The sequence below is a fragment of the Hippopotamus amphibius genome, chromosome 5 (assembly GCF_030028045.1).
Source record: "Hippopotamus amphibius kiboko isolate mHipAmp2 chromosome 5, mHipAmp2.hap2, whole genome shotgun sequence".
NCBI classification, from domain to species: domain Eukaryota; kingdom Metazoa; phylum Chordata; class Mammalia; order Artiodactyla; family Hippopotamidae; genus Hippopotamus; species Hippopotamus amphibius.
The window spans coordinates 158,677,881-158,691,558 of record NC_080190.1 but is presented as its reverse complement, the minus strand read 5'-3'; the positions used below and the strand labels follow the sequence as shown (position 1 = coordinate 158,691,558).

Sequence of the window (13,678 nt, the reverse complement as noted above, 5' to 3'; positions counted from 1 at the left end):
TGACATCCCATAATAAGCTATCTAGATTTACCTTTTCTAGCTCTATAAGAAAGCTGTCCAGAGACTCATCTGAGAGTTTGCCAACTTCAAACATTGTGACTGCATGGCTTTTCAAATTCTGCAATAAAGAAACAAAAACAAAACTAAAATGTACCTTATTCAAGCCTATTATTAATAAGGTCTAGTCTTTCCTTTGAATATCAGCTAAGTATCTTATATTTATACTTATTTATTTTTATTTATTTACTTATTTTTTCTTTGGATGTGTTGGGTCTCTGTTGCTGTGCATGGGCTTTCTCTAGTTGCGGCAAGCAAGGGCTACTCTTCTTTGAGGTGTGGGGGCTTCTTAGTGCGGTAGTTTCTCTTGTTGTGGAGCATGGGTTCTAGGCATGTGGGCTTTAGTAGTTGCAGCACACAGGCACAGTAGTTGTGGCTCGTAGGCTCTAGAGTGCAGGTTTAGTAGTTTTGGTGCATGGGCTTAGTTGCTCCACAGTATGTGGGATCTTCCCGTGTCCCCTGCATTGGCAGGCAGATTCTTAACCACTGTGCCACCAGGGAAGTCCTTCCAATATATTTAAACTTAAGGGTGGGTGAGAAGCTGATTTTTCTAATTACAGAAGTAGCCCTCACTAAAAAGTTCCTACACTCCTCTGACAAATATATAACAAAGGCAGTTGCATTTTCAGGAATAAATCTGTTACTTAAAAAATATATATAAAAGCATTGAATTATTTTGTATATAATCTTTATTTTAAACATTTTCACATTTAAACAAGAATCTGACTTACTGGTGAAAGGTTTCCCATCATTAAAAAGGCAGTAAGAGTTGAGTCAAATAGGAATGCAATACGCTTTGTATATCCTGTAGACAAACTCAAACTGCTTACGCTGGCTGTGTCTGCTGTGGGGGGGAAGAAATCATAGTTTAAAAATCAAGTAAACAAAAGCTGTTCTTTACTTATCATTTGGAATGAGAAGGAATTCAGCTTTATTTAATAACTGGAAAGTACATAATTAAATATAGGCAATACTGTAGTCATAAGAGGTCCCAATCCTACCTATCTCCAACACAAAGTTAAAAAAAAAAAATTAAAAAAAAAAATTTTTTTTAAGGCACTCACTTTTGTAGTAAATTTTTCAAAAACCAATAAAACCAAGACTTGATTACTATCAGATCAATAAGACTACCTAGCCTAACCTCGTCAGACAAGTCACCTGGCTCAGGTAACAAAGCTACTGAGGGAAGGAATGGAAGCCCATGCTGTTGCGCCCCTCTCTCGCCACAACACAAAACCATGTGCAGCCCCTCCTGCACTATGCTTTGCCTCCCTCTGTGCTCAGCCCACGCGATGGCCTTCCTGCACTCACCATCTGACACGCCCTTATTCATTCCCAGCCCAGACATCATCTTCTCCATGAAGGCCCCCGAAACCTCCCTAGGCAGAAAGAGGGTTCTTCCTCTCTGCTCCCCACGAGCACCATAATGCTTCTCACACTGTGGTGGGTTTTGTGGTTACACTCTCCAGACTTAGTTTTTAGAAGGAAAACTACCATATTCTTGTCAATTTTATACTCGTAAGATCTAGCACAGGGCCCAACATATGCATAAGTACTCAAAGACTACATATTGAATGAATGAAATCCAGACCAAACTGCAAAATAACTGTCAGCCTGGAGGGTTTGCTTTATGAGTGTATGTGCAGACACATGGCTTATCTACAGACAGACTCAAACTGAGTTACTGCTAACCTTGGTCTTCTTGACTATTTGTATCAGTGTCAGTAGCTGATGAAGCTTCTTGTACAGGACTCCTACTTTCCCCGCCATCCCATGACAGGAGCATCTTTTGCGGATCTAAAGTACTCCTATTAATGAAGAATACATTCACTTTTAAAAAATCACATACATGATCATATATGTGTGTGTGTGTGTGTGTGTGTGTGTGTGTGTGTGTGTGTATAAAAACAACTACTGAAGTTCACATCCAAATCCACTCTTACATTCAAGCCCCAAATTGAGATGTAGCCCCAAAATGCTTTGTACACATAGCAAAGGTTCTTAACTAAACCCAATGACAGGTTTCAGGAAATCTGAGAACATTTTTAAATTATATGCAAACAGCTGTATGAGCTTTTCTCTGGGGAAAGCATTTTAGTTTTCACCAGATTCTAAAAAAGATTATCACACACACAAGATTAAAAACCACTACTAAGAGCAGAAACTGGCACAACAGTGTAAAGCAATTATACTCCAATAAAGAGCTTAAAAAAAAAAAAAGCCCACTAATATATAGGGTTCACCTCAGTTGACAGGCTGAATAAGCAAAATTTTTGTATGTAAAACTGAATATTTTTTTCAAAAAGAAACTCTCATACTAAATAAATAGTTACTTTAATCTGTTTACGGATGGAACATTCTTCCATGATGAATGAAGCTGATCCATATTTATCACCTGTCCCTTCTTATGGGCAAACCCCAATCGGCAGTACATTGACACAGCATTCTGAAAGGAATACAAAGGAAATAAACATTTGAAACTAACCAGACATCAGAATGTTGGTAGACAAAAAATTGTTATGGACTATGCTTATAGTGATCCTGAAACACTTTCATCCCATAACTAGAAAAAAAAATTTTTCAGTAGGCCTAGTCTTCCCCTAAGGTCTTCACATATGTAGGACAGGGAATGCTTCCAACTGTCTGGCCTGGGCCTCCCTAGATCCACCCCCAAAGAAGCGGGAGCTGTTTCTTTAACGGACTTCATTACAAGACACTGTGACTGCATTACAAGACACTGGTCAGGCTGCTTCCTGCTAGGCACAGACATGCGAGCACAGCTTTCACCCCCTGGGGTGGAATACTGGTTCAGCGTTCTCATCTTGCTCTTCTCTATCTTGGTAAGCAACCCTGACTTTGCACACTTCCTCTGATAAGAATCTCACTGCTAATAAGAATCTCACTGTTTCCATTTCTCAGTATCAAGACAAAAATCTATGATCCATTCAGTAATCCTGTCACAAGTGAAAAGAGTATAAAAATTACATACCTTAACCAGGGATAGGTCTATCTCAAGAACATTTGCAAGCTGCAAAATAAAATTTAAAAAAATTTTACATTCTAAGAATTATCAGCATATTACACAGTTGTAATAGACAATTTAACCATATCCAGCAAATTTTAAATTATTAACAACTGAAAGACAATACATTTTGTAATCAGAATTTTCTTCTTTCCATATCTCTAAGACACAGAGCAGTACAAATCCAGGCAGTGACCATAACAACTGAATTACTTAGCCTTTAATTTTGTCTCATTTAAAATAAAAAAATTTCTAGATCAATTGTCTACAATGCTTTTACTATAAAGGCATATAAAGTTATTTAACCAAATTGTAAGCTATTAACTAAAAAAATTTTAATATATATATGTAGGAAGTAACTTAAGAATAGTGACTTAAGTACATTAATGGTGCAAGATCTAACCATGTATGGTTAGATTTTGAAAATATGTTAATTATATCATTAAATAATTGTATCTACTTTATACAAACTTATTTTATAATTATGAGGTTAAGTTCTCTCATAAGATGCTACATACTTACCTCTGCAACGTTAGTATGCTCATCTATTGAAACAAATATCTTATAGAGCAAAGTTTCAAAATAATCACCTTGCACTCGATTCATTACAAAACCTTCCAGAGGAGGAACTAAAATAAACAAAGTAGATTTTTCTCAGTGATATAATTTTATAAAACAAGAAAGTTTAATTCAAATATCTATTCAAAAAGAGACCTCCAACTTAGGGACTGAATTTAGCTTTTTTTTTTTTTTTATAAATTTATTTATTTATTTATTGGCTGTGTTGGGTCTTCGTTGCTGCACACAGCCTTTCTCTAGTTGCGGTGAGCAGGGGCTACTCTCCGTTGTGGTGCGCTGGCTTCTCATTGCTGTGGCCTCTCTTGTTGTGGAGCACAGGCTCTAGGCGCATGGCCTTCAGTAGTTGCAGCACATGGGCTCAGTAGTTGTGGCTCACGGGCTCTAAAGCACAAGCTCAATAGTTGTGGCACATGGGCTTAGTTGCTCCACGGCATGTGGTATCTTCCTGGGGCAGGGCTCAAACCCGTGTCCCCTGCATTGGCAGGCGGATTCTTAACCACTGCGCCACCTAGGAAGCCCTGAATTTAGCTTTTGATTCATTTTATTAACTCCCTAGCAAGTTTTTCTAAAACTTCCAAAGTTAAGGTCATATACAACACTGTCTACAGAGTGGACTCTGATGGCAGAGCATAAAGCCTACAAAGAGTAATTTCATCCCCATGGACCTCCCAGCATTACTGAGGCAGAGAAGTGCTGGAGGCATGGACTTGGCAGAAAGGCAGAGGGACATGGACCGCTTCAGAATGGGGAAGCCTGCCAAGGGGGTGTTTTTGATGTGTCTTAGGCAGCAGGGTGCTTGGCCTAAAGTAGGGAAGCGAGGACTTCGAGTTGCCATCTATACAAAACCAGGTGGACAGGAAGTACTGGCTCCCTGCCCTCTCCCATCATCCCTGCTCTATCCTGAGAAAAGGGGAAATTCATCTGCATGACTGCCACGTTTATCACTGGTATAATCTGCTCTTTGGGGCTTTCTGTTCTGTATCCTCCTCAATGGGAAGAGGGTCAAGACCTTCTTCAGCACAAGAGGCTGCCTGACCACTGCTCTCCACCTGACAAGTTTATTCATACTCACTTCTCTCCATCTCTTTGGTCTAGTTGTTCTAATCCAATTTACTAAAGCGCTCTGCCCACCCAGCAACAAAGAGGCTGTATGCTTTCCTTTGCCATTCTCCCCTGTGGGCACACTTCCCTTGAAAACACCCTGGGAAGAAGGCGCGTGCCTAGGCCACAGCAGCATCTGGGTGTCCCTGTGTCCTCTAACCCTAATACCACCTAACTGCACGCAAAACCTAAATTATTCCCAATGGAGAGCTATAAGACAAAAGTCAAGTGGTCAAAATGAAGACACCGAAGAATAACAATGTACACATCAGGATAGGCTATCCACTTTACAACTCTGGCTCATGTCATTTTCTGATTGAGTGCTACCCATATTTCCAGTTATCCAAGAACTGCTAAGAATCAAAGGTTTCTTTTTAGAAACAGTTTAGAAATCCCATTTTTCATATAATTAATTCTTTTCTACACTATCAACTGTGTGAATAAGAAGTGCAAACATTTACTGAACATTTACTAAGTGCCAGACTATATATACTACTAGCTACTTTATATATACAATTTCATTTAATCCTCTCAAGGTCAAGAGTTGTTCAAAACTATACCCTAACTCAGAGATGAAGAAACCAAGGCACTAAGAGATTACAAATACACAATTTACATCTAGGCAAAAAGAACGAGGCAACTCTACATAAAGAGTCATGGAATAGTCTTCAACATATATTAAGTTAAAAAAGCAAAGTATGAGCTGGATACACCATCTGTGTAAGAATAAAACCACACTAGAAAAGGTATATGCGTATATGACTATGTGCACAGTATGTTTTTGGAATATACAGGAAACTTGGCAGCAGCGGCTGAAAGGGGAACTGAGTGGTTAGGGGCAGGCATGGGAAGCAGACATTTTTATACTCTTCTGTAAATTTAGTATTTTATAATCACAATTATTGCCTACTCAAAAAATACATTAATAAAAATAAATACAAAGAAAAACACCTGGAAATAGCAAAAAAAAAAGTTATGAAAAAAAAAACAAAAAAGAATAAAGAAGGCCTGCCCATAAACACATGCTAACACAAAAATAAACGTCGGGGCACACTAGAGCATGATAACCTGATATGAGAGAGTATTTCTGTAATAAGCCCTACCACTCAGTTGTTAATAGCAAGGTCCCTGGAATTTTTTGACACGTTATATTTGATTACACAAATATCTTAGAATGGTAAAAGATATCACAAACAAGAATAATAGCTAAAATACATGGTGGAAAACACACATAATACGTAACCTTAATGTAACAAGTGCGTCTACAAATTAGTAAGAAATCTAATCTATAGAAAAAAAGCTCTATTGTGTTGAAGGATATTAACCACATAACCACTGATGGAAAAACAATTAAAAAAAAAAAAAGGAAATGATCTAAATAACCAGCAATAGAGGAATGGTTTAATAAATTGAAATATACAAGGGTCTTAATATTGATTTAACTTGAGGAGGTGGGTGAAGAAGGAAGGGAGGAAGAGATAAAGACAAAAAAGATGGTAGTAACATGGAAAAATAAGATGCAGACACGTCAGGTAAAAATGAAGAACATACAATTTTATATTACTGAATATATGCAGAAACTTTTGCAATGAACAAGGTTTAAAAGGTGACATAATTTATAAAAACACTGATTTGATTTAGGACTGTGAGAAATTTATCTCAGATTTCTACTATTTTAATGCCAACGTAAGATAAAAATGAAAGGAAGGAATTTAAGTAAAACCACCACAATGTGTTGCAACATAATGAGGAAGAAGTGTTTTTCTTTGAAAATTTCTAATATCAAAGATCCCAGAATGATATGTGTCTAACTTACCAGGGTGATACACAGTGCCCAGCACCTAGCAGCCGTTCAGAAACACTGAGAAATAGTAGCACATACTCACCTGCTATACAACTGTCATCAGATATTGGCACATCCAGATAAATAAATCCTTTGTTATATAAACCTATAGAAGCAAAAGTATCTTGTTTTAGATGAAATAGTAAACACCAGTAGTTAAAAAAATAAAATAAAATGAAACCTTTATTCCTGACCATCTGTAAAGACTCTTACAACTTAATGGTGTGTGGAAAGGAAGAAGGTGAGATAGAAGGAAAAAAATTATATTAAAGCTTTCAAATTTTGGTTTCCCTCAAATGCTCAGAACTGCAAAAAATTTTTTATGATTCCTTTGTATAAATTTCTAATTTATGTGACTGGAAAACAATGGAGTAAAGTCACATTTCAAACAATAACATGCCTTAGGAAATACTACTATTCTTACCTAATTGATAATTAATTACTCTTAATAGTTGATGGCTTAAAATAAGTTTTTATGTCGACAAAAGACCATTTCTACTAACCACTTACTATGTACTACATTGTAATCTAGTGATCCAGAGAGTTGAGGGCCTGCATCAATGATCTTATCAATAGCGCATTTCTCGGGCAAAGTGCATATCTAGGAAAAGCAAAATATTTTCAATTAAGTTCTGTCCAAATTAATCGATAAGTCTCCCCAAATCTACTCATGTTTAAACCAATGATTATATGTCATTAGTTGAATGAACTATTTTTTTCATTTTTTACTCTAGAATTCAAACAAAAAAAGCTACATGCATAACCATCAGTTAAGGTGCCAAAATATGCTGCCAACAGAACTCACAGAACAAAGCAATTTTTAGTGCCAATACTTGCTGGTAAGCAATGTGCTCACTAATAAATACTAATATTTACTCATCTTTGAACTAGAATCTGATCCAGTTGCTGATTCTCAATCTCTCCAGTCAGAAGTTTATTCACATGCAACAGGACTATTATCAGTGACAAGAAGATCACTATCTTATGACACAGCCTGACTTCTCTGCTCCAAAGCAAACGCACGGAAGCAGAATTTCTAAGCCTTGCACTCACTGGATTTATTCTGTCTTCGGAAGTAAAATAAAATATGCAAACTAAAACAAAAAAATCCACATGCTCACTTAATCCCTTCAGCCACAGGGATATGACTGGTCCCTAGGCACCTCTTCTGCTGCTCCACCTCTTTCCTCTGAATCAACATCTCTTCTAAAATGTGTGAAGCTTGGAGCAAATGTGGTCTGGCCACTGGCAATAGCATTTCTCTCGATCTTGGCGCTATTCCCTATCAGGCACCTACCACTTCAGCACAGTGATTAAGAGCACAGCAAACTGCCGGGGTTCAAATCCTGGACCTTTACTACACTGGGGCTGGAGCCACTACTTCATTTCTCTGCACTCACTTTGCTCACATGTGAAATAGGCTACCAACAATACACACCTCTGGGGGTGTTATGGGAATCAAATGAGACAAGTAAAAAGCACCTGGAACAGGGCCTGGCACATCAAGCACACAGCAAGTGCTCAAATGGTGTTAGCAATATTATTGCTGGTAGCTTCGGCATCATGTCACCTTACATGAAACGTCTCATTAAAATCCCCAGAGGATCATACGTGAACGGTATTTTCAAAACCTACCAACATTCTAGCCTACAAAGATCATTTACAATTTTGGTTTAATTTCCTTCACGAAAACCGAACAGTGTTAGTTCTTTTAAAAAAATGTTATGTAACTACAGTTAAAAATCATAAAATAATTTTTAAAATAAAAGTCCTATGTTTAACTTTAAGATATCTACCTTTATGTCATCTTCTGTGATATATGCAGCCTGTACCACCCACCAAGCCTCTATGGCAATTTCCACGGGCTTTACTGGTAAAAGATCACGGGCCGTTTTCCTTCTGAAAAATTTCTGCAATGGTACAAACATCTGAGAATTTGCAATCAATCCAAAATTACTACTTTCTTTTTTATTGATCATAGTATAACAAGACAGTTTCTAACAGGCTAAATAAATATCTTTAAAATAATTTTCATGTTTTAAAATCTGAAGTATTCTAGATATCCTAAATGGAGAGAGTCATTCTTAAATTATTTCAAAATAAATTACTTGAAAACACTATCATTAAATCTGGATCTAAATCCAGAAACTCAAAGGAAACCCAGGTGAAAATGCATTTTGGAAAATGTGTACTGATTTCACCCATGAAGTGAGCACTGGGAGGGGAATGAGCAGGTAAAAAGATCAGCAGACCAAGGTTAATTTTTGAAAATAAATGAAATGTCTTATGCCTTAAATATTTTCAATTTAATAATCACTTAAGCTATAACCTAGAGATACTGATGAGTTGTTTTTTGTATTGTTTCTGATCAAAGCATATTTTATTTGATCAAGGAAATCACATTTCATTATTTCTACTACTTAAAAATTTCATCAGACTGGATAAGGAGGACAACAAATGAGAAAGAAAAGGAAACAACTAACTTACTTTTGATGATCTACACTGATTCATCAGATCAATGTACTGGTTTCTTCCTATGCCAAGAAGCCTTAGACCTAAAAGAAAGAACCTTTCCTTTAAAAATCATGTAATATATCTTGAAATGTCAGTACACTCACAAGTCTCTTAGGAAAAAACCTTTGACTTTTGTTCCTCTTTTGGTTATTGGCAGACAATATCAAATTAAAAAGAATTCTTCAAACAAAATATAAAAGAAAACCAACTGGGAGAGATGAATTCAAGCTGACCCTTTTGACAACGCTAAACGAGAAAATTTTTAAAAAGCAGAAGTCCTGCCAATTCCAGGAAGTCCAAATGCACTTCTCAGCAAAAGTTTCTTCTTAACACAACAAAACCATGTCACATTTCAACTATACACTTCATTAAAATAAGCATACTAGAACACAAGCAAATCATGTAACAACTATGTATGGCGCTGCAAAAATACTGTGCACAAATTTCTTCCCTCATCTGGTATAGTACACCCCAGGTATCAGAAAGAAGTTCATTCTCTAGAAATACAGAGACTAGTCCCATTTTTCTGATTCTACCGCTCCAAAATACTCCTCTCTTAGACATTTAAATTAAATCTTACACTTGACTTGTATCATCTGATAAAATTCCTATCAATAATGTTGCTTGCCGTCCTCATCTTTCAAATCTTTCAGGTTAAATGCACACATTACAAACTGACAGACAAGAGCACGCGTGCACAAAGACACTCTAAACATTACCTCGTTCAACATAATTAAATACTTACAGTCAGCAGCAGTAAAATTGGGCAATGAATCATAACTTTTCTCACTGTTCATAATGTCCTTTTAAAAAGAAAAAAATGTAAATGTTAAATGCAAAATGTTCTTATTACATGAAGCAATGAGATCAGAGTCTGGCAACCTAGAGCATGCATGTCACATTGTGGCATGTACCACATGGTCCCAACCTAGCAACTGAAAGTCAGGCTTTCAGGTCTGTGTTCCCCACAAGCACTTTCTATGAAGTCCAGACAGTTGCCCTGTCACCTCTGCCCTGCGGAAGCTATGCAAGTAATACCTCTCTTAGAGCTCAGGCTCTCCACACTTCATACCTGATCCTAGACTCCCACACCCTAGGATTAGAGAGAATCCCGAGAAGGCCAGACAGTCTGTCAGAGCTCCATCAACATGCTTCCAAAACGAGCACTGCGGACAACGACCTTAAATTCTCAGTAGTCTTTGCTCCTTAAGTCCCAACCAGCAACAGAGGCAAAATCAGTATTCAGCTTCTTCCAACCCTCACCTGTTTCTCCAGTAATAAACCAGCTATTTACTGTGGGGATCAGACCCATTTTCAACCCAGGAGTTATACCCAGTGGTATAAGAACAGAAACCAGAGAACAGCAAGCACACAGATGCAACTGAAAGCTGGTAAATGCTACAAGACCTCGCTCTGTTACCTCCCCCAAACCTGTGGACAACACCAGAAAAATAATCAGAGAAACAGCAACAACTATTCTATGCACTGCTTAGCTGCTGCCACCTTCATTACACTACCCTGGTTCTAGGGAAAGGGACTGACAGAAACCTGGGCTGCCAGGCGCCTCAAGCTTTACTTTCTATTTCCTCCAAAACAGGGACACAGGAGACACGGGACTGCAGAAGCACCTGTGAAGGAGGGGCTTAAAGAGACAGGCAAAGGGAGCTCCTATGAAGACAGTCATGTCCTAAAGGGAGCTAACCTCGCTGCTACTGTAGGCGCCCAACTCCTTCAGTTCTAGGTTGCCCTCTGCTCTTCAAGCGGCCAGTTAGCCCAGAACAGGAGCACTCAAAAAGAATTAACAGCAAATGAATATTAGATAAATACTGCCAATCTTTACAAAAAGCTCACTTAAAGTAAATAACTAGTATTTAAAGCTTTTCAACACAGGCCTAAAAACTGTCCTTGGAAAAAAGCTAACATCTAAAAGTTAATAATCACAGAAAGATTAGCAGTCCGGAGAACTAATACATTTCTATTCTTCTGATACATGCAGTATATAATATTGCGTCTACATCATCATTTATTCTTTCTACAGTTAGCAAATAGCTAAATACATTAAGCTTCTCTGAACTTAATGTTCAATTCTGTCATCCACATTTTCAACCTTAACCGTGTATTAAAAGCACTAAATTTTATACAAACTGTGCTGGCATAAATGACTAATTAACGCTACAACAGCACAAAGGGTCAACGACGCCTTCAAGAACATAGAATAAAGACAGATACTTTCCCACTGTGAAAACGCCGCTAAAAACAACTACTTGCAGAAGTGTGGCTACAACAGTTAATTTGTAAGCAACCGTTCTTTTTACACTATAAACTCAGAAACAACGTCCACTATGGCTGAGTGCTGCAGGGCTGGTCCTCATCCACAAAGTATCCCCTACAGGAAGTCTCATCCCATCCCTAAAGATCCATGTATACTGTAAACTCACCTCCATAATCCCAGTATAATATGAGAATGGTGTTATCCTCAGGCCCTTTACCATGATATCTGATAAATGGTAAGGGTACAGCATGAGATGATCCCGACTGTACTTTAACAGCTCCTCATAGTACTTGCGTTCATCTTTCTTCACATGTTTAACTGGGAGAGAAAGGGAAATTCTCCAGTTTTTCCGGATCATATACTTACATATAATTATAAACGCAATGAGAGACTTCACAAACTAATAGTAATTAAAAAGAAAAGTATGTAAATTGGAAGAGAATAAAACAATCTAAGTTGGAACAAAGAAACAATTATACCACAAGAAACAGACCTCAGAGTATATAAGTAAAATGTATAATGGGACAGATAAGTAGAGAAATAATTCTTAAATCAAAAAGCAAAGAAAGTGAGCATGGAATGTCTCCCCCAAAAAACATGAGCTACAATCCACCCAATCCCTTACTATGATATTTCACAAGACAGCCAATCTGAATGGCAGTTTTCTATGAAATCAAGTCAATTTTCAAAAATCATTTGCTGGTTTTTGTGGGTCTTTTTAAAATTTATTTTTATTTACTTTATTTATTGGCTGTGTTGGGTCTTCATTGCTGTGCACAGACTTTCTCTAGTTGTGGCAAGTGGGGGCTACTCTTCGTTGTGGTGCATGGGCTTCTCATTGCCGTGTTTTCTCTTGTGGCGGAGCACGAGCTCTAGTTGCGTGGGTTTCAGTCGCTGAGGCATATGGGCTCAACAGTTGTGGCTCTCGGGCTCCAGAGCACAGGCTCAGTAGCTGTGGCGCACGGGCTTAGCTGCTCTGCGGCATGTGCAATCTTCCCGGACAAGGGCTCAAACCCGTGTCGCCTGCATTAGATTCTTAACCACTGCGCCACCAGGGAAGTCCCTGGTTTTTGTGTTTTAAATGTAAAATGTCCTCTGACTTCCACAAAATACATTTACATAGAAAACCTATCTCTGAAATACTCTGCTTATAATAAGAGTAACAAATGGGAGGGAAGACTAGCAGGGCAACAGAATAATCAAAGTAATCTGACAAAAAGCAAACATTAAAAAAAAGAAGTTTAAAAAAAAATGGAGACAACTATGTTTAAAGTCTGTTCCAATTATTATAGAGTCTTCATTAAAGTTACATTATTTGGAAAATTTATAGAAACCAATACAAAACTCAAAGTCAAAAATCATTAGGAAGTAATGTACTTCTTTTCTGGCATATTTTCTCACCTAAACTAAAAAGAGGACATCTGAGTCAAAATTACTGTTCTATAGGTAAAATGAATACCTATAAAGAGTACTCTAAAAAATAATTTTCATTGGAATTATTGTTAGGTGTGATGAGTCATCATAGAATTTCTTACAGTCTGTACATGGAAAAATGTCAGTACTATGAAATATATAGTGAAAAGATAGGAGAGATTTATGGAAATGATAATTCAGCAACAGTCATTTCTACCTCAATGTAAAAATGTCTCTACTTACCTAAGTTATTTCTATATCGTAACTGATTGCGGATACTGTACAGGACAACCTGCTTCTCATATTCTCGCTGTGAATTTCCAAGACTCTAAAAAAATTTCAAATAGATTTAAAATGGTTTCTAAACTAAACAACAGTACTTTTCTCCCATAAAATTTCAATACCATGCCCCCTAATTTTATTCTGGAATCTCTAATTTCCAGAATTGAGTAAAGAAGATTTTCTTAAATTTTATCATATAAATTTTTCTGTTATGGTATTAGAGCAAAAATTCAATGTGTTTATCTTCAGTCTGCCTTTCTAAAAAAGGACTTACTGAAATCATCTAAAGTATTTAATATCAAATAAAAGAGCAGCCTGAGAGCAAAACTTCTCTTAAGTTAACAAGAAACTAAGTTCTACTAATAAAGATCTCCTTCTTGACTGTCTCCAATGTGCGTGGATGGATGGATGGATGGTTTCTTGCACATACATTTATTTAAATTTAAGATTGGCCACTAAGGACAGATCCCTGTCTGATAACTACCGATAGTTCAGGGCTATGATTATTAAAAATTAAGATTTCTGGAGAATGTACATTTCAAATGTACCTCTAAATAAGATTATTTCTTAAAAATGTCATCTTCTGGCCTCATTA

The 13,678-nt window shown here is 37.1% G+C and overlaps 1 protein-coding gene across 1 annotated transcript in view; it reads right to left on the bottom strand.

Moving 5' to 3' along the window:
• FAM91A1 (family with sequence similarity 91 member A1) overlaps positions 1-13,678 on the bottom strand; it is a 41,666-nt gene that overhangs the window by 23,600 nt on the left and 4,388 nt on the right. Inside the window, exons 2-14 of the mRNA XM_057735189.1 lie at positions 13,045-13,129; positions 11,555-11,706; positions 9,862-9,919; positions 9,090-9,157; positions 8,399-8,512; positions 7,113-7,203; positions 6,646-6,708; positions 3,602-3,708; positions 3,047-3,085; positions 2,391-2,503; positions 1,750-1,865; positions 789-901; positions 32-118 (exon numbers count right to left, since the gene is read on the bottom strand). Coding sequence (XP_057591172.1) covers positions 32-118; positions 789-901; positions 1,750-1,865; positions 2,391-2,503; positions 3,047-3,085; positions 3,602-3,708; positions 6,646-6,708; positions 7,113-7,203; positions 8,399-8,512; positions 9,090-9,157; positions 9,862-9,919; positions 11,555-11,706; positions 13,045-13,129 — 1,206 coding nt within the window. The remainder of the gene's footprint in view (positions 1-31; positions 119-788; positions 902-1,749; positions 1,866-2,390; positions 2,504-3,046; positions 3,086-3,601; positions 3,709-6,645; positions 6,709-7,112; positions 7,204-8,398; positions 8,513-9,089; positions 9,158-9,861; positions 9,920-11,554; positions 11,707-13,044; positions 13,130-13,678) is intronic.